This window comes from Nylanderia fulva, unplaced genomic scaffold (genome assembly GCF_048542155.1).
Source record: "Nylanderia fulva isolate GAGA-0341 unplaced genomic scaffold, ASM4854215v1 Scaffold815, whole genome shotgun sequence".
Lineage (NCBI taxonomy): Eukaryota > Metazoa > Arthropoda > Insecta > Hymenoptera > Formicidae > Nylanderia > Nylanderia fulva.
The window spans coordinates 1-20,039 of record NW_028190934.1 but is presented as its reverse complement, the minus strand read 5'-3'; the positions used below and the strand labels follow the sequence as shown (position 1 = coordinate 20,039).

Genomic DNA, 20,039 nt, shown 5'->3' with positions numbered 1-20,039 from the left:
AAAAAACAAAAAAATTTTTAAAAAATTAAAAAAAGAAAAAAAAGACTTTTAAGATAAGGGGGCCCCCCCCGTTTGAGACCTTGGATTGTTGTCAAGGGCATTTTCCTGAGTAAAAAAGTTAAAATTTTTTTAAGCGTCGCCCTTTTTTTATAAAAAAGCTATTACAAGACAAGTTTACTAAATATTACTAATATTTATGACATATATATTTAAATGTATTATATGTTTGGATGCATAATGAAGTAAACGCGTGGGTCAAGAAGGAGCCTGGATGCTGCGCCGGGAAGAGGAAGCCTATTCAAAACTAACCTTTTACCACACATATGTCCGAAGAATGAATTTTAAACAATGTTTCTGATATTTATATAAATATTCTTTTGCCTTTATGTCAGAATAACTGTTATATTTAAAAAACTTTTTTTTTGTTAATAACTTTTTTATAAACAATGAGCAACGCTTAAAACTTTTATCCTTACTCACGACAGTGACATTGACAACATATGTCAAGATCACAGAAATCGGAGGTGGCTCCCTATATCTCTATAATTACCAAGTAAAATAACAATGTGTATGTATATAAAAAGGTGACACGATAAAACAACAATTTCTTTTACAAAAAACGGTTTTTATGGGAAAAATAATGAATGTAAAAATAAATCTAGTAGCAGCTTTAGAAAATAGCGGAATTGTTATACTATAATAAAAAAAAGCATTAGGAAATAATGGCAGAAGTCAAAAAATAAGGAACATTTTATAAAACTTCTATTATTAAACATTATTTATATTACACAATTTTATTTTTTTAATATTATTTTATATTAAATTACTCACGTGCTATTTTACATATACGCGAACGCTTTTCCAAATATTTCTTCGGTCAAGACATGTTGCATCATACGCAGTATAAAAGGGTGCTACAATTACATCAAAGTACAAATTAGATATATTATAAATATATATAAAAAAACTTCAAAGGACCAGTCAATTATAACTTTCTCTAATTACATATGTGCCGCGATTGCCGGACACTGTGTGTGCGTGTGTGTTTGTGTGTGTGTATGTGTGTGTGTGCGTGTGTGTGCGTGTATGTGTGCGTGTGTGTGTGCGTGTGTGTGTGCGTGTGTGCGCGTATGTGTGTATTTTTATAAAATGATATTTAATTAAATCCAGATAAGAATTAATTCCAACTTAACAGATATTTTATAAATAATATTAGTAGTTAAAAATTTACGCGGACTATTCTATTATATTACGTTATACCTCTGATAGATTGGCGATATTTCAATAAACTGTCACTTTGTGAAGTAGAAGGCCACATATGATCATCATCCAAATTAAGAGAATAATGTTGATTTTGAACAACAAATAAATTTATTATTTGATAATCTGGATAAGTCTACAGAAGAAAATAATTAATATATATCGACATAACCAATCTGAAGATATTTGCATTACAAACAAATACTAATATTATTAACGTTACTTCTTTGTTAAAACGAAACACTTTCTCATTTTGAAAAACTCACATTAAAACAAATATAATAATAAAATTTAAAATTTTGTATTAATATAATTTGCAAATATTACATATTTTTTAAATTATTGTCTCATGATATCATATTGCGACTTCTCTTTATCAAATTTATTTAAATAAGTATCATGTGTGTACTAGTCTTTGATTGATTTATTTTATTTAGATTTCATAGAAATTTATAATTCTAATAAATTGGTGTTAAAAAATTTTTATAACAGTAGCATTTTATTTTATTAAATTGTTAATAATTAAATTATAGTTACATGTATGTTAAAAAGGTATTTTTTAATAAACAATTAATTAATTTAAATAATGTAATTTTAAGATAATTGACAGAGAATCCATATAGATTTTTTAAAAAGGGTTTGATTTAAGAAAACCTTGCAATCTGAATACTTAAGTATTGTATCGTTTGCGAGAAGGTGGGAGCGAGATAGTGTTGAAAATATTTAAACTAAAGTACCTCATTGACAGCATATGTTGCAAGCAATGTTGCAAGACCTTTATTAAACCAAAAATCCGACCCTGACGCATTGTTCATCACATCATAAAACCATTCTTGTGTCACTTTACGTCCTACTAATTGAACTACTTCGATTTTCTGAGCAATAGGATATACATTTTTATCGTAGATGATATCGGTTTCCCTGAAAGTTATAATTAAATGTTAAGATTGAAAACTTTTATAGAAAATACAATTTTATTTTTGTTACAATATTTTAATTTAATTGTTAGATGTACAATATACAAACTCATTGGTACAATTTAGCAAATTAATATTGTAAATCGTACTAAATAATTTTATTTTTTAATTTACAATATAAAGCAACGATATATTTCTATTAATGTATATATTGTTGACAAAGAACAATAGTTTGAAATAAATAGAAAAATGTCATTTTTTTATAATTTTATTACAGTTTTAACATATCTGAGGGGGTACAATGTAGCACACACACATATATGTATACTTTACTTTTTATGTACGTATTAAAACGGTAAACTTTATCTTTGTAATAATATGAATAAACTCAATTCTACTGAAACTGTTTGTTTTCGTAATTTCTTATACTTCTAAACGTTTACAGAAATAAAAGATATACTTGTTTTTAAATTTTATAATTTTGCATACAAATATAATTTTATTTTTAATGTAATTTGAAGCATTTGTACTCACCTATAAAGAACAAGTCCGAAAACTGTTGTGCCTTTGTCATGGAAATTTGGAATTGCAACATGAGTCATGTACAAAATATTTTTCGAACGTTTCCATGTATTTTTAAAAAGCAACGTGATATTTTTAGCTACATTACTTGCAAATTCCATGTGACGTACAGTATCAATTCTGCACCACATTGTAATGATTGTATTATCAAGATGTGATAAGTAATTAGACACAATCATTGTTGCGTGATGAGTCCACATTACAGGTGTAATATGGAAGTGTTTCCATTTCACATCGTACTCATCTGTTCCCGCCTTTCTCAATGGCATATTTGACAAAGTTGTGCAATGCTGACATCCTAAAGAAATGCTAAAGGTTGTTTTTAACAATAAATCACGTGAATGCCAACGCGGAAACACTGGTCGGGCGTCTATTATCTGGAGATGCGGAGCACCTACCCACCTACATTTCGAAGAACATAAATTAATGAAATTTTTTTGACAAACAAAAATATTGGGAATTAAAAAATGTATAAATGTTATATATGCGTCAACACATTATATTTTATGACTTTATTACATATTACTATTGTATATAATAATAAAGGTAACGATTGTTCATCCTTAGATTTGAATTCCGCGATGTATAATAATTATTGAAACATTTAATACATAAATAGTATATTATTTACAATGTCTTATGTACTTGCATATTGTACTCTTTTTAATTAACATTAGTTATTTACTTACGCATATTTTTTTTTCACGTTGAAAATTCTGAAGCCTTCATCAGCAGTACCCAAATATTTTATATTTAAAGTGTAATTTCCTGGTGATAACTCATTCATAAAGAAAATATCAATTGTGTCTTTTGTAATATTATATGTCGGTTTATAAATTGTATCTTTATCATTCTTATGATGTTTTTCTAAATTTGTAAATAAAACTATATTTTCAATACATAGTTTTACTGAAGATAAATATATGTGTTGCGTTTGGTTAAGAATGCTTATGCTGATATTGTATTCTCCGTAGAAAATATTTCTTTGGATATATGATATGAGTTTGATATCATAATGCATTGGTTTTATATATTTTGGTGGTTGATAGCATAAAGATTCATTACGAACAGAAGTCGTCGCAGCGATAAATATTAATCCGCTAATAATAGTTCCGCTTAATAATAGTTTTAGAAATATCATCATGTCGGAGAAAAGGAATGTTTATTTTCGATCTGTAAAACACAACTTTAGACAAAACATAAATAAAGAAATAAGTATAGCTTTGATATCTTTTTAAATCTTTCTTGTATATAAACAAGAAATAAATACAAAAAGTATTAAAATTGTGAAATAAAAAAAACATCCTAATTAGTGAAACATTATATGGTGAGGAAGCGGTGTGCAAATTTCCATTTGCACAATTTTCAAAAATATAATTTTATATATATATGGTATATATATATATATATATATATATATATATTATATACTATAAGTCTTTATATTCTAACATTAATATTATATATATACATATGGTTGATATAATTCTACGTATTTCTAAGTGTTATATTTATATTTATTTCTAACTTATAAAAATTTGTTCACTTTTTTTATAATACACTACATTTATTATGATGATAGAAAGCAATTGTTCCCTTTTTTATTTTTCTTAATTATATACATAATCTTTAATAACAAAAATTAATATTGAATTCTTCTTTATTGTTTCATAGTTATTTTACTCAATATTAGCACAACTTAAAAATCATTTTATTATAAAAATAAGTACAAATTTTAGAAAACAGAATTTTAATAATTTAGTAATGAGAGGACAATTAAAAGTGTTTGTTATAATATTTATTATCTGTTATGTAAATTGTAATATATTTTTTAGTTTCAGAAATAATTTGTTCTATATTAAATTTTTGTGGGTCCAAGATTATTTCAACATTACAATTCGTAAAAGATTATAATATTGACATTATTTGAAATTATCTCTGAATTAAAATTTAAAGATAATTTTGAATAAAGCTGTTCTCTTTATGCTTATATGTTGGAAATTCTTTAAAATTTCGTTACACTGTATGATTAAATTTTTTTGATATTTGCAGACAAATATATGTTTCTATATTTTTAACTTATTTTGACTTACCCAATATTTCGAAACAGTATGTTGATTGCAGAAGTATATTGATATAAATTTATTTTTTTTAATTAACTGTAACAAATTAATGCTTTAGCAGCATCCAATGTTCGAAGAATATAAAATGTTCACATACACTTTATTACAATTATTATATCTACCACGATATGGTTCGAAAGACCACGAAAGACTAACCGATTCTCTGTATGTGTCATCGCGATAAATATGTGTTAGGTCAACAAAACTTCTGAGGTCGTTATATGTATATTTGTGTGTGTGTGTGTGTGTGTGTTTGCATTTGTAACAGTTGTCTTAATTAAACATATTCAATTTCTGACTAATTAATCAAATAAATATGTCTAGTATTAATTAAATAAATATGTATTATTTACAAATTTATATCACTTTCGAAAAACATAAAATTAATCTTTCTAGCTCTGTTTCTAATAATAATTAATAAAACAAAATATCGCATTTTTTAAACGTTAAAATTTTTACAGTTAACAAATAAAAGCAAGTATTGTAATTGTTGAGTATATAGTATGTAATACATCTAAACACATATCTTTTCAGTATTTAACATATATGTATAAATTTAATAAGGTTATTAAAATATTTACGTAAATATTTATGCTTTAAAAAAATATTAATGTTGAAAGAACAACCAGTATAACTAAAATTATTATCTGCCTAAAAAGTAACATGCTCTTAAAAGTATTTTTCAAATAAGTTTTATAATAAAACAATTAAACAAAAATCTTAACTATAGATCAAGAGGTAAAAAAGGCAAGTAAGAGCCAGCGCAGTATTTAGGGCGCAAACAATATAATGCTTAGTTTGTATCGAATCGATAATAGTAGGAATGAAATTGGCTTTAGAAAATTGACAAATTACATTAAAGTGGACTGTATTTCTGATAGTCTTATGTAGTACATGTGTCTTCGATGAGCGTTTTACGAATTCTGCGTTCTTCTTTCGCCGAAACCCTCGCGCGGGTATTCTCATCGCTTGTTTTTGTCGTTCGATATTCGGCAACCTTCGATTTTATTCCGTAAAGGAGTTCATTCAACCTTTTATTATATAATTTAAAAAATTCATGTAACCATATGTTGATAAATGTTCGAAAATCGAACGTCTAAAGAAAGCTGAAAAGTATTAAAACATTATTGCATCAAATATTCAAATTCATGCAGTTTTCTCATTTTACATGCAACATGCATCATGCTTAATTTTATATTGATATTATTTTCAAATAGCGCTCGGCCGCACAGGTATACGTATACCCCGCGCCTGCGAAAAGGAAGCGCTTACGTCAAATCACATATAATTGTAAACACCTCGGTCGCGCGAGAGGAGATACATTTTAGTTCGTATAATAACAAAACTACGATGTGCTGGAAAGTAAATAATTACACTAAACGCTCTTTCGCCCTCAGCCGAACGATAAACTAAAGAAAATTGTTCTCGAATATTCCAGAAATACGGGCCTATATAAACCTCCTCTCTCGTGACCGCGGCGTTCTTTTCCGATTACTTGTCGCGTCAAGAGTGTGCTTCTACTTTACGAAAAAGATCGCTTGTCTTTTTTCGTGTCTAATTACAGTTGCTTGCGGAACATTTAGTTATTAATTATCGACTCGGCTATTTCTTTTGGTTTATTCTTATCAGTTAATTCTCTGGCAATTTCTGTGCGGTTTAAACAATTGTAATTTTTGTTGTTCGTAGTGTAAATATATTTTTTGTTCACGTTACGCGTGTGTCGAGTGCAGTGCTTCGCTGTCTTTTCGCTTCCGACCTTCCTATCCTGCTTTCCGTCGCGCACAATAAATGATTTTGTAATTAGTCCTTTTATCCTGTCAAGATCAGACACTGGCTTCAGACGATTTTTGGAAAACGAGTTGTTCCCGTTTCGCTTAAGAATAACATTAATTTGGGATATGAGAATTATTTTATACAGTTTTGTATTGTTGGAAATAAAATAATATGTTTTATATTATTTTAAGTTACAATCTAAATATTATATATTTTGTTTTATATTGATTTTAAGTTACAATTTAAATATGACTCTACTTATAAAAACGAGACATTTTTTGATATACATTATATGTATAAACTATTTCGATAAGTAAGACACTTTTAAACTAGCAGCGCACAATTGTTATATCTTGTTTAAAGTAAGACTACAGTAATTATTATAATTAAAAAATATTTATAAAAATATTAATAATACTAATTACTTTATTTTATGTTTGTATACTGTATCGTTTATGGGATTTAGGGGCGTAAGATATCGAAATTTACGCGAGGCCGCTCTTCGCGAGTAAAGTTTATCGTGCGTTAAGTTACTCTGCGGGAGTCATCCGAGATTCGCGAAATTATCGTGTGATCTCCCGATATCGTCTTTATAACGATTTTGGTCGCGTAACATTTGAAAAATTGTCACATTAAGACTTACTGGCGAATCTGCGCCGAGTAACGTGTATTGTTTTCGATAGTGAATATGGTAATTATATATATAATGAATATTTGCGAAGTTTATGTATTGTATCGATTTTCGTAATCCACAGATCTATATGGGTCCGCGCACGCGCCGCATTCCGATCTGATCACGCGTTATCCGCGTGTTGCAAAGGAGCCCGGCCGTGTTTACCACGCGGCCGATTATAATACCGGGTTTTGAGGAGTCTCGTCATTGCCTAGGGGAAATGTCCATAGAGAGATGTTCGTAAAGTACCGGAGGACTATTCGTCCTTATATCCGCCGTTTCGTACGATGTATCCAATGTTATATTACTGTATCTTACTTTTATTATCCACTGTATGTAATGTGTCTATGTAATTGTCTTAATATTGTTAAAATACATTGTTATATATTTTATTAGCCCAATCTCTGTGTTCTAATTAAAATCTCCTTTCCAGAATCTCTGAAAACAATATCTGTGAACCGCGCTCCTCTGCTGAGCAGGGCGTAGCTGGAGAATTTACGCTTTCTGAACGAATTTTGATACCGTGACACGCGGAATCGCGCCTGGCACCTGAATATTTAGAATTGTCGTGAATACCGATATTCAAATACCGTTAGTTACCTTTCGAATATTAACTTTTTCTGTCCTCTGGATACCGAATTATTCGTATATACATCTGATACCGCCAATCGGGTACTCGTCACCCGATTGTAATTCGGCGTTTTCTCCCTCGGGTTCGGCGTGCTCGAGGCCGGCGAATTAACCTCGCACAATAAATATAATTCAAAATAAATAGATAATATATTTAGGTGCATTTAACATTTAACAAGCATATTTATATATTTATATATTTTTTATATATTTATTCATTTGTATTATTATATTATATCTAACAGTAAACTTATTGTAATATTATATGGTTATTTTCTTGTAATTATACTAGTATAATATATAGTTTAACTACTTCAAGCAAGTTTGCAAAAATATGAAAAACTTGAGGCAAACGGTCATAAAATTTAGTAAATATAGAGGCATCGAATAGTAACGCATCTATATAAACAATAATTGAAGCAGTAAAAGAAATAGTACATACAATATAAAAAATTATTCATGTAAAATACATTCACCTATGCATAGCTGCAATTTTTTTATTTCTATCATTGATTAAAACGGATGCTTTCCTAATATATAATCTAAATCTATATCCTAATATATAAAAACAATGAAATCAATATACCGTTTATATAATAAATAAAAAAATATAAAATTAATGTTTTGAGATTAATAAGAGAGAACAATATTTTTTTCTTTTGCTTTCCATAATAATAATTATTAAATTTACCTTTTCTAAGTGATAACTGCTAAATAAATCTTTTGTATTATTCATTATATTAATTATGTCTGCTAAGTCCGTCTTCCATCTTTCAACGTATTCTTCTATTAACTAAAATGTTTTATTTTTTTAACATTAGGTATTAATAAATAACGTTTTTGTAACATTATAACACTATTAAAATTATTTTAAACATTATATAATAATTATTAATATTGCATTATTATTACATTTTGTATACATTTATAAACATGTAAAATTTTTACCTTAGTTTGATTTACGGAATATACGTTATTAATAATAATAATTAATGCTGCAGGTATAATAACAAGTCTAAAACCGATAAAACAGATGTATATATAATACAAATAAAAACTTTTTTACAAAATATTTATAAAAATATAGCACATTACTTTGGTTTTATTTCTTTAAAATAACTTAATAAGTGCTCTAGTATAGTTTGATCCTTCGCATGCTTTGTAATAATATATAAGAAACTGTTAAAAGAATTTGGATATTTATCTTCTGTAGAAATACTTTGTTTTAATGTTAAATACGATTTGATGCGATTAGTATCTTCAGTGCAAGCCAAGTATTCTAAAAATTTAGTGTCATTTTTTTCCAAACCTATCACATACACAATTTCCCAAGTATTCTCTTTTTCGGTAGTTATCATCAAATCTTTACAATATGTCCATTCCATTTACCATGGCATAAGTCTGAAATAAAAAGAAAATTAAATTTTCCTATTAAAAATTAGCATATAGATCTCTTGATTAAACCATTTGAACATTATAGAGAATATCAATAAGAAAATTTAATTAAGAAAGCGTAAAAGCATATAATAATATTTACCTGTATGTTTTAGATTGTTCGCAATGTTGTTTTAATTTAATGTTGGCCTCTTTCTTACAAGCGATGTCACCGAGAAAACATGCTCATCTTGCAGCTTCTTGTCGTAAACATGTTTTAGGGTCGTTACTATCATCAATTTCTTCATATTTGATTCTTTTAAGTACCCCGATTAATCCCAACTTTATGCGATTCTAAAAATCGTTAAATATATATTTCTTAGTTTATATTATAAATGTATATAAAAATCATTATATTTTTTTATTACTTCTCAATACATTCTTAAAATTTTCTTTTTCTATGAAACAAACATACATACAAATTTATTTATAGACGTGAGCGTTTATTTATGTACGTATACATATGTTCAAATATACATACATGTATGCAAAAATATGGTTTAATTTGTGCGAAATGTTTATAATATTTAAAAGGTATTATTAAAGTTATATAACTATTTATCAATTATATTCTATTTTTAGATAAGGTAAAAAATATATATCTTTTTGAAATATATAATTAAATTTTTCTAACTATATATATATGTTTTACCTTTTTTAAATTATTGACATGTAAAATATATATATAAGGTCAACATAATTGCATTCATTAACAAAGATTTTAAGCAACTAGCTATATATCCAATAACAATGTTGACGAGTGAGTGATTATTCAAACTGAATTTGTTTGCGACGTAATAGTAAGCAAAACTTTCCTTAAAATAAATGTTATATATTAGAATAAAATATTTGTAACCATATAACATTAATATTGAATGATATTATTAAAAAACATAATTTTAAATATAATATTATGTATATAATAATGTACAATATGACACAAGCATTTTAAAACTATTATATAGTTATATAGTTGGTGCCTTGTGCACCGGTATTTAATTATAACGAAAAATTATTTAGTTTCGTTAGAACAACGCATTGTCATCCGCGATTTGGTTCTTGTTGCCCGTCTTATACGTTAACATCCGCGATTTGGCTCTTGTTGCCCGTCTTATACGTTAAATTTATATTTATATTACAGAGCCTTGTTAAAACTCTTATATTTGATACACGCTGGCTTAAAAAATGCGTTTGTTTACCAACATTAATATATATAACAGAGAAAAGTATAGAATCGAAAGGATCTGAATAGCTCAGCTGGAAGAGCAGTCGCCCGGCAAGCGAAAGGTCTCGGGTTCGATTCCCGATTCAGCGATTTTCGGATCTATATTTTTCTCTTGCATTCATTTATTTATTTTCCGTAGGGGGGTTAAAAGGGGTATTGAAATTAAATCTCAAAATATGAGATTATTTCATATTTAAAATCTTGGCCGTGTCCAAGTAAAAATTTGGTGCCTTGTGCACCGGTATTTAATTCTAACGAAAAATTATTTAGTTTCGTTAGGATAACGCATTGTCATCCGCGATTTGGCTCTTGTTGCCCGTCTTATACGTTAAATTTATAAAAAAATTATGATTTCGTTTAAAAAAAAGTAATGACTTCGAAATCCCAATGTCTCTGCTTGGAATAAAATTATGCTTACGATAAGACGTCTTCTACTTCGAAATCTTTTATATAAAACATTTTCCAATATCTTGTATATTTTTTAACATATTCACTTGTGGTAATTAAAATAGAACACCCTGTATGTATATAGACCAAATTATTTTTCTTATGTGCTTTGTGATAATTTAGTTGTCTTGTTGCGATTGACGCAGTGTTTGCGCAACAATAAAATCAAAATTATGTATTAGAAATGAAAGCTGCCAAGCTTTCATCGCGCTTTTATTTTATTATTAAAGTCTATTTAATTAATTTCTGGTTAATCATTGCTGATTTTCGCAACTATCCTATCCTTATTAAAAGCTAGATAATATTCCAATTAAATTAATGTAAATGTGAAGCATTTACATATATTTGTAAACTATTTCTAAATATTTAAATACAAATAGTATGTAAAAAAATCATTAGTTCTATTCAGAAAAAAATTAATTAATTTTTTATTTCTTTATAAATTAAAGACACGAAATAATGAAATTAACAATTTTCTAAAAAATACTTACTCCAAAAAGTTGTTCTGATATCTTCGAACCAATTAAAAGTTAAAAAGCCATACAACATGCCAGTATGTAAAATAATAATATATATGATATTAAACCACTTCAAGTCAGTCTTGAACGTGAATAGTCCTTCAAAATTTACATGTGTCTTCTTTTGATTCTGCATATCGTTTTTATCATTTGTAACCTTTGTGATGCTTGAAAATTCTTTATTTTGAAAAATATCCTTGACATTTATTTCAGGATTCGTATTCAAAATATTAACTGCCATTTCCATTTATGAAGATCTCTAAATCAGTAAATATAGGTTATCTTAATAGAATGTTGCAACTTTTCTAAAAATTGGTTTCAAATTAAACTTTATATATGCAAATTAACAGATGATATACTGAAATGCTGCATTCAATGCAATGATACGAATCTTATGTCTTTCTGAATTTACCCGTGTTCTTTCATGTTCTCATCTCTCTCTCTCTCTCTCTCTCTCTCTCTCTCTCTCTCTTTCTCTCTCTCTCTCCCTCCCCCCATATTTTTTTAAATATTTACCTGAAGTATTTAAAATTTTAATGTAGCACACATTACATATGCTTTGTTTTGAATTATTTTAATTTAAGAACTCTTTTTGATATATTGTAATATAATTCGATAATCTAATTTAATATTATATATGAAAACAATAATTTTTAAGATTAGTGACAATCAACTATCAAAGTATGTCTACATTTATTTCAGATTTAAAATGTAAATTTTTTGAGCAAGAAATAAAACACTAAAAAATAATATTTTCGAATAGCTTACGTTTTTCGAATATATAATTATATAAGAAAAATTATCACATTAATTATGAAAACGTGATAAAAATTAAAACTATAAAAAATTAAAAAATCGATTTAAATAATAAAATTTACAAGTATCATAACTATGATTATTTCAAATTTTACAAGATAATATTCTCATTTCCTGCTTGAAAATTAAGAAGGAATTACCCTTAATAAAAGCAATGATTAATATATTTTTCCAAAATAATAAAACAATTTAAAGATTTATTTTTACTTTTTTATATGTAACCAAAATAATTTTTACAAAAATTATTTAATATTTAAATAATGTATTACAAAAATTATTTAATATTAAATAATGTATTACAAAAATTATTTAAAAATTATATTTATAAATGTTGCGACTAGAGCGAATTGAAAGTAGTACGCGCGCGATAATGAGAGAGAAAGATGGAATGTAAATCATTCACACACGGTTATCGGACAAAAAAGTAACAAGCGTTTATTTCGCACAACAAAAATAAAATACAAAAAAATGACTTAAATCGCGAAAGCGCGTGTGGAGAGACGAGCAACCTCAATGCAGTTTTAAATCCCGAAGTGAGCGACTTCTCAGTAATATACACGCAGGGCGCAAAAAGCTATGCGCGAATAATTTCACCTGGCGCGAGCGACGGACGGTTTTATAATCAGCTGAATTGCTCGATCACAAAAGATAATTGTTGTTCGACCTTTGTTAGTCGCACGCGCGTTTTTCGACTTTTCGTTTTTTAAAAATATACGACCAGCTGTTCCAGCGAGAGGACAGAACACACGCATCGATTTTCAACGCGCATTCAGTTTACAAACAGGCCCAGCGTTTGCCTCGTCTTGTCAGCTGTTTGGGTTGTCAAAAAACGTGTAATCGTTGAAGAGTGTTGGGCAGGTTCTTAGAATTAGCCAAACAATTTGCGGAAATGACTGCGCAAGAATACTCGATCACTGTTTCACTTAGATAATACCTACAACCTTATAAATTCCACCGGTTATGATTGCTTCAAATTTAACGAAATATACCGGGTGATTCCAATTTCACGGGTTCGCGCTCGAACAATAAATTATATTCTATCTTCATTAATAACACAAAAATTTTTAAATATTCGCACCAAGTATTGAAAATAAAAAATCACACCAAGTAAATTTAGGAAGATATAATGTTTTAAAAAATAAAAGTTAAAAAATAAAAGAAACAAATTTAATTAAAATTAAGCAAAAAACTTAGCGCTGTAACTTTTATAATGTTTTATATAGTAGTATAATAACGCATTCAACTAGCCTTAAAATAGCCTTTTGCAAAACAGCGCAAATATTTAAAAATTTTTTGTGTTATTAATAAAGATAAATTATAATTTATAAACAAACTAAGGTTCAATAACAGCTCTGTAATATAAATATAAATCTAAATCATAAGAAAGGCGTAAAGAATCATACGCGGATGTTTTCTACGTATATTACAACGAAATTAAATTTTCGTTGGAAAACAAAGCGTGCGCAAGGCACGTATTATTCTCGGTGTACCAACCAGACTTAAAAATTGAAATAATCTCTTACTTGAGATTTAATTTCAGAAACCCCCTAACCCCCTTGCGGAAATAATTAAATAAATGTAAGAGAAAAATATAGTCCAAGCCTATGGGATTCGAACCCGAGACAAATCTGCTTTTAAAGGGTTGGTCACCAAAATAATCGTCCTTGCGCCGTTTTTTTCTAAAAAATTTTTTCTTAAAAAGTAGGGTAAAACATCCGCGTAGGGCTTTTTACGCCTCCTTATGATTTAGAATTATTTAATTACAGAGCCGTTATTACCTTGGGTTTTTTTTAAACCCCCCGGAAAAGGGGCTTATAGAGTATTTTTAAAGCAAGAAGGGATAAATGGGGGGTTGAATAGCTCAGGAAACATCGCCCGGAAGCGAAAGTCTGGTTTTTAATTCCCATTCAGGACTTCGGTTTATATTTTTTCTCTTAATTTTTTAATTATTTCCGCTGGGGTTGGGGTTTTTTTTAAAATTTTTAAATTTTTTTAAAGGTTTTTTTCTTTTTTTAAGTTTTTGGTACAGCGAGAATAATACGTCTTTGCCACGTTTTTTTTTCCAACACCCCCCAAAAAAACTTAAAAATTTTTTTCGTTAAAATGTACGCCAAAACATCCGCGTATGGCTTTTTCTTCCTTGTTTTATTTTTAAAATTTAAAATAAAATTTTTTAAATAATTTTTGTAAAAAATTTTTTGTTAAAGTTTTTTGGAAAATTTTTTTGATGGTTAAACTTTAAAAAAAAAAAATTTTTTACTTATTGGCAAAATTTTTTTTATTTAAATTTTTTTTGATAAAAATATTTAAATTTTTTTGTGTTTTTTTAAAAATATAAATTTAAATTTAAAATTAATTTTTGAAAAAAAAATTTTAATATTTTTGTTATAAATATTTATTTTAATTTTTTGACGAAAAGATACTTAGCGTTTTTTTAACATTTTTTGATGTTTTTTTTACGTTAATAAAAGTGATTAAAAAATCTAGACGCGATTTCCCTCTTTCTTTGAGCCTTCTCACGATACGAAAACAAAGATTAAAAATTAAAAACGGATAAATGAAAATGATTCCAAAACGTGAAAGATTGCCTTCCATAATATAGTAAGGGATATTTTATTTTTTTTAAAAATTTTTCAAAAACCGATTTTTTCTTATCAGTTTTAAAACCCCGGAAGTTTCTTTTTATTATATTTTAATTGCCTTATTCATTGTGAAAAAAATGCGTTGAATTTACCCCAAGGGTTGAAAACCAGGCTATACATAAGCAAATGGAAAAAATATTAAAAAAAAATTCAACTTTTCTTTCCTCATACCCCTCTTTGATTCGGGGGGTAAATTTTTTTTTAAAAACCCAAACAACAGATAAGTAAAAAAATTGGGTTTTTAAAAGATTTTTTCTCACCAAATGGGAAAAATTTTTTTTGCGGTGGTTTTTTTGTTTTGCTTTGGGGCTGTAGATATTAAAATTTAAAAATGGCAAAAACTACAATAACGAGCGAATAACAAAATATGAACCGTACCCAAAGCGAAGTTAAAATTTGTTTATTATATTAGAGGGGGAAAAAGAAAAAAAGGGGGGAAAAAGAGGGGAAAAGGGGGAAAAAGGGGGGGGAAAAAAGGGGAAAAAAAGGGGGGGGAAAAAAAAGGGGGGGGGGGAAAGGAATTTTAAACTTTTTTTCCCAAAAAAAACCCAAAAAAATTGGTAAATTTTTTTCTTGGGAAAAAAATTAGAAAAATATTATTTATTGCAATATCTTCTTTTTTTAAAAAATTTTCCAAAATCGTTTTAAAAATACAAAAGATTTTATCCGTTTTCTTTTCGCTTACCTTTCTTTTTTAAAAATTTTTTAAAATAAAAAATTTTAAAAAAAAGGGTTCCAAAAAAAAATAATAAAAAATTCAATATTACATTTTTTTATAGTTTTAAAAAATTATTATTATATACCGCCAATTTAAAAAAAAATTTAACTTTTTTTTTTTCGTTTTGGGGTACTTTTTTTTTTTCTCCGACCCGAATAAATTTTTTTTTAATAAAAAAAAATGAAGGAATGTAATCTGAATAGGCCCTTAAAAAAATCGTAATGCCAAAAGCCCTATATCGTGAAGGCCCAAAAAATATAAATTGTAAAAAATTTAACGAGCAAAATACGAAACGAGGGAAACGAGAGAAAAATATAAATTTTTTTATAAATTATAAATAAAAAGGAGAGCAAAAGCAAAAAAAATTTTTGTGTACAATTGAAAAACCGGCGATAACCCCCGGAAGCAAATTTTTCTCAAAAAAAAAAGATTTGACCACATTAAGACCCGTCGATCCTTCCAAACAATAAAATAGGGGAACCCGTCAATAAAAACATCATTAATAACCGCCAAAATAGGATATCCCCCAGGAAATCTAAAACAAACCCCCGGGGGTACTCAATCTATGAGACATCCCCGCTTTTTGGAAAAAAACTCCCCTTAAGTCCTTTTAATAAAATTTCCGTTCGTCATCTTTGGAATTCAAAACCCCCGGAAGGGGAAAAAAAAAAAAAATTAAAATTGCGTTTACGGGGTTTTCATTTGCAGGCTTTTAAGAGGGGAAAATGGGGAGCATAACCAAAAAAGGTAGAGCCGAATTTGCCACGGGGCACTCATACCTTTTTTTTCCGGCGAAACTTTGTAATTATACCATAGTGCTTTTTAGTCTTTTTTTGCGCAAAAAATGGTTTCCGACGAACCAAAGGGCCCCCCAAACCACCTGACCAAAAACCAAGTTTTCCCTCATGCTAAAAATTAAGAATCAACGCTACAAAAATAAATCTATTTAATATTCCACATTTAACATAATTTTTTTTAATTTAATTAATTCTGGGCTCTAATTAGATTTGAATTTTTTATTTTTCGTGTTTGGGTTTTTTACAAAAAATTTTTTAAAAAACCCGTTTGAACCCCAAACTTTTAAAAAGGGCGTTCCACCAACAACCCCAAAACCCTGTAACGCGAATTCCCTTGTGAAAACACCCCGATTCGTACGGACTAAATCCTTTTTTTTTTCGAGGGCTTACCCTGCGGCTCGAGGATCTCCCCGCCCAAAAATGTTTTGCCCGTCGCCGAAAATAGAAAAGTTGGTAGAGATCGTCCGCTCAAAGGGTTTTTTATCACGTACTAATAGACATTCGCGAGTTCAAGTAAAAAACATTTTATTTTAATAAAGTAAAATTTGGCAATCCCCGGAAACCCCTGCGCTGGAATTTAAAGACCCGGACCCCTTTGATCGTTGAAAACTCCTTATATTTGCTTTAATTTGGGGTTTTGCAGCCCAGATGCCGTATTTTTTTTTTGATGTTTGCTACTCGTACTTTTGGAGTGGGCTGTATCGAGGGTGTTTTTCGCCCCCCCTTTTTTTTCCTTTTTCCTCTTTACCTATTTTTCTTATTTTTTTTTTTTGGTTTTTTGTTATTTCCAAAAAATTTTTTAAACCTTTTTTATTGTTATTTATTTTTTGTTTTAAAAAAATTTACGAGGTCGGTCACGACGTGTGCGTTCTATAGGGCTGATGCTGAAAGGCCGCCGGTTTTTTTGTGTGTGTGTGGGTTGGGGTGCGAGAGAGAGGGGTGGAAGGGAAAGAGAGAGGGGAAAAGAGTGTGTGTTGGGGTTGAAAATACAAAACTATTTTTATTTTGCAGCGAAAAAAAAAGTTTTTCGGAAAGCGGAAATCGGGAGGGGAAAAAGAAAAAAACCGTGAACCCGAACCCACATAATACTTCCCCGCCCCGGGGGTATATAATAGCGCAGCAGGAAAAAGCCCCGTCCCCAAAATGTCCCGGGGGAAAAAACCCGGCCCCGGGGGTATGTGCCTGGCGCAGTGGGGTTCTTCCGCCCCTAAATATGTCCCCCCCCCCCCTCCCAAAAAATATCTGCACCAGGTATATACCCCGGGGTTCGGATACTCCCCGACCAAAAAAATTTCCCGGGGTTATTTTCAGATCGCGCCCCCGCCCCAAAATTTATAAAATTTTATATATATATATAAAAATATTTAAAGAAATTGGGTGCCCCCCTTTATCGTTGTCTCGCAAAAGTTCTTAAAAAAAAACATATTTTAAAAAAAATTTTTAAAGGGGAATCCCCCATTTGCAAAAAAACTCTTCAAAAATTTCCCGAAAGCATTTTTAAGGAATACCCCCTTTTTAAAATTTTTTTTTCCCCCAAAACATGTTGGGTTGAATCCTTTCCCCTTTTTTAAACGAACCCCCTTTAAAAAAATAAAATATTGTTAAAATTTTTATAAGCCCTTTTTAAAAAAGAATAATATATTTTATATTTTATACATTGGTAAAAAAAGTTTTTCGAAACCCCGCAATTAATATCAAAATTTCGCAAACTCTACGGGGTAAAAAAAATTTTTTTTTGCAAAACACCCCCAAAATTTTTGTAAAAAATGGCCTTTTTTTCCCCAAAAAAAAGCAAAGTTTTTTTACGACTTTTTTTTGGGAGAGTTAAAAAAAAACAAAGTTTTTTTTGCATTTTTTTGCAATTATTTTCCCCAAATTAGCATCCCCCAAGCGCCTAACGATGGTTGCGCAAAATTGGTAAAGAAGATTTCCCCCACAGAATCAGTAAACAAAAAAATTTAAAAAACGTGGTTTAAATCTTTAGTTTTAACATTTTTTTTTCCAAAGATGAATTTGAAGGGGGATGGGATTTTTTCATACAAAAGAGGAAAAGTCGAAGTTTCGATTTAAACCACGTTCACGTAAACGGGCTTTAATTGTGTAAACCCCTGACCCGTGAGAGAGATCTTCATTTGCAAAATTTTTCCCTGCAAACATCGTTGGGCGCGTTGGTACGCTGATGCTGGTGTAATTGGGACAAAAATGCATAGATAATTTGATATGCCGTCTCTGCCCAAAAAAAAAATACAAACTTTTGGGTTTTTTTTTTTTACGAAAAAAAAATTTTTACAAAAAAGGGGAAAAATAAGATTTTCGAAAAAAATTTTTTTTACTTTGTAGAGTTCCCCTCAATTTTTCAATTTTTGAAAAAAAAAAACTTCTTTTTTTTAAAATGGAAAAAGGGAAGAAAGGGGGAAAAAAAAAAAAAAAAAGAAAATTTCTTAAATAGGGGAAAACCCCCCCTTTTTAAAAAAAAAAAAAAATTTTTTAAAACGATAATTTTTGCGGGGTTTGCTTTTTTTAATTTACGCAAAAATTTTATTTAATTTGGGGTTTTTTAAATTTTTTTTACCAATTTTTAAAAATTTTTTTTTTTTTTGTTCTTTTTTTCCTTTTTAATAGATTTTTTCTAAAAATTTCTTTCCGAGGAAAGGGGCCCTTTGGGTTTCCCGTATTTTGTATACGTTTTTCAGTCAGATTGAATGTCCCTTTATACAATTCCAACAAAAGGTTTCTTTTTGGGGGGATTTATTTGGGGTTTTAAAATTTCCTTTTTTTTTTTTTTAAAAAGGGAAAAACGCGTTTGGGATTTGTTTTTTCCAATATGTCCTGAAAATTTAGTTTTAAAAAAAAACATGTGTTTTCCCCTCTAAAATTTTTCAAATGCCATGCCATGGTTTTTTTATTGGTGTCAGGGAGACCATTTAAATTGCTCCAGAAATTCATCAAAACCGGGGTTTTTAAAAAACGAAAATTTTTTTCCCCCCGGGCTAAATTAGACAAGGGGTTTTTTTTTAAATAAAATTTTTTCCCAAAAATTTCGGAAATAGACTACGAAGAAATCCCACACTCGATTGAGTCCCCATTTAAAAAGATTTCAAGTGGGTTCCCGCCTGCTTACATTTTCCCCACGTTTTAAAGGGGTTTAAAAACATTTTCAATCTTGAATTAAAACTTCGGAGAGCTTTTTCCCCTTTTCTTTAATTTTTCTCGGCTGTGTTTCTATTTCCCCTTGAGATCCCTGATAGCCCTTCACAAAATTGGGATTTCCCCAAATAATTCCCTTCCCTTTGGGGGAAATTTTCCCTTTATATAAATTTTTTGTCCCCTTTAGCTTCGCAAAAACGAGAGAAGCCGGGTTTTTTTTGCGCCCTGCTTTCGACGGATAGTTTCAAAAAAAAAACAACCACAGAAAAAAATAAATTTTTTATTTTTTTTTGACTTAAATTAAATTCCCGGTACACCCAATGAGCCCCTAACCTGT

General features: G+C 28.9%; 1 protein-coding gene and 1 long non-coding RNA gene across 2 annotated transcripts; both read right to left on the bottom strand.

The window, feature by feature from the left end:
- Positions 1 to 1,249: 1,249 nt before the first annotated feature.
- On the bottom strand, positions 1,250 to 5,016 carry LOC146719929 (uncharacterized). Its single transcript, XM_085489390.1, has 5 exons — positions 4,853 to 5,016; positions 3,449 to 3,932; positions 2,712 to 3,161; positions 1,998 to 2,181; positions 1,250 to 1,396 (listed from the first exon to the last, which is right to left on the bottom strand). The coding sequence occupies exons 2-5, from the start codon at positions 3,901 to 3,903 to the stop codon at positions 1,250 to 1,252; spliced, it is 1,236 nt and encodes a 411-aa protein (XP_085345516.1). The 5' UTR covers positions 3,904 to 3,932; positions 4,853 to 5,016.
- A 4,082-nt stretch (positions 5,017 to 9,098) lies between these two features.
- LOC146719928 (uncharacterized) lies at positions 9,099 to 11,993 on the bottom strand. The gene is made up of 3 exons (XR_014926309.1): positions 11,556 to 11,993; positions 9,496 to 9,686; positions 9,099 to 9,359 (listed from the first exon to the last, which is right to left on the bottom strand). It is a non-coding gene; the product is annotated as an uncharacterized LOC146719928 (long non-coding RNA).
- Between the last annotated feature and the right edge of the window lie 8,046 nt (positions 11,994 to 20,039).

Excerpts from the sequence above, each read along its gene's own strand:
- LOC146719929 (XM_085489390.1), bottom strand. The coding sequence starts at position 3,903 with ATGATGATATTTCTAAAACTATTATTAAGCGGAACTATTATTAGCGGA. Across the intron at positions 3,162-3,448 it reads AACGTGAAAAAAAAATATGC|GTGGGTAGGTGCTCCGCATC; the intron begins GTAAGTAAATAA and ends TTCGAAATGTAG. Across the intron at positions 2,182-2,711 it reads TTCGGACTTGTTCTTTATAG|GGAAACCGATATCATCTACG; the intron begins GTGAGTACAAAT and ends TATAACTTTCAG.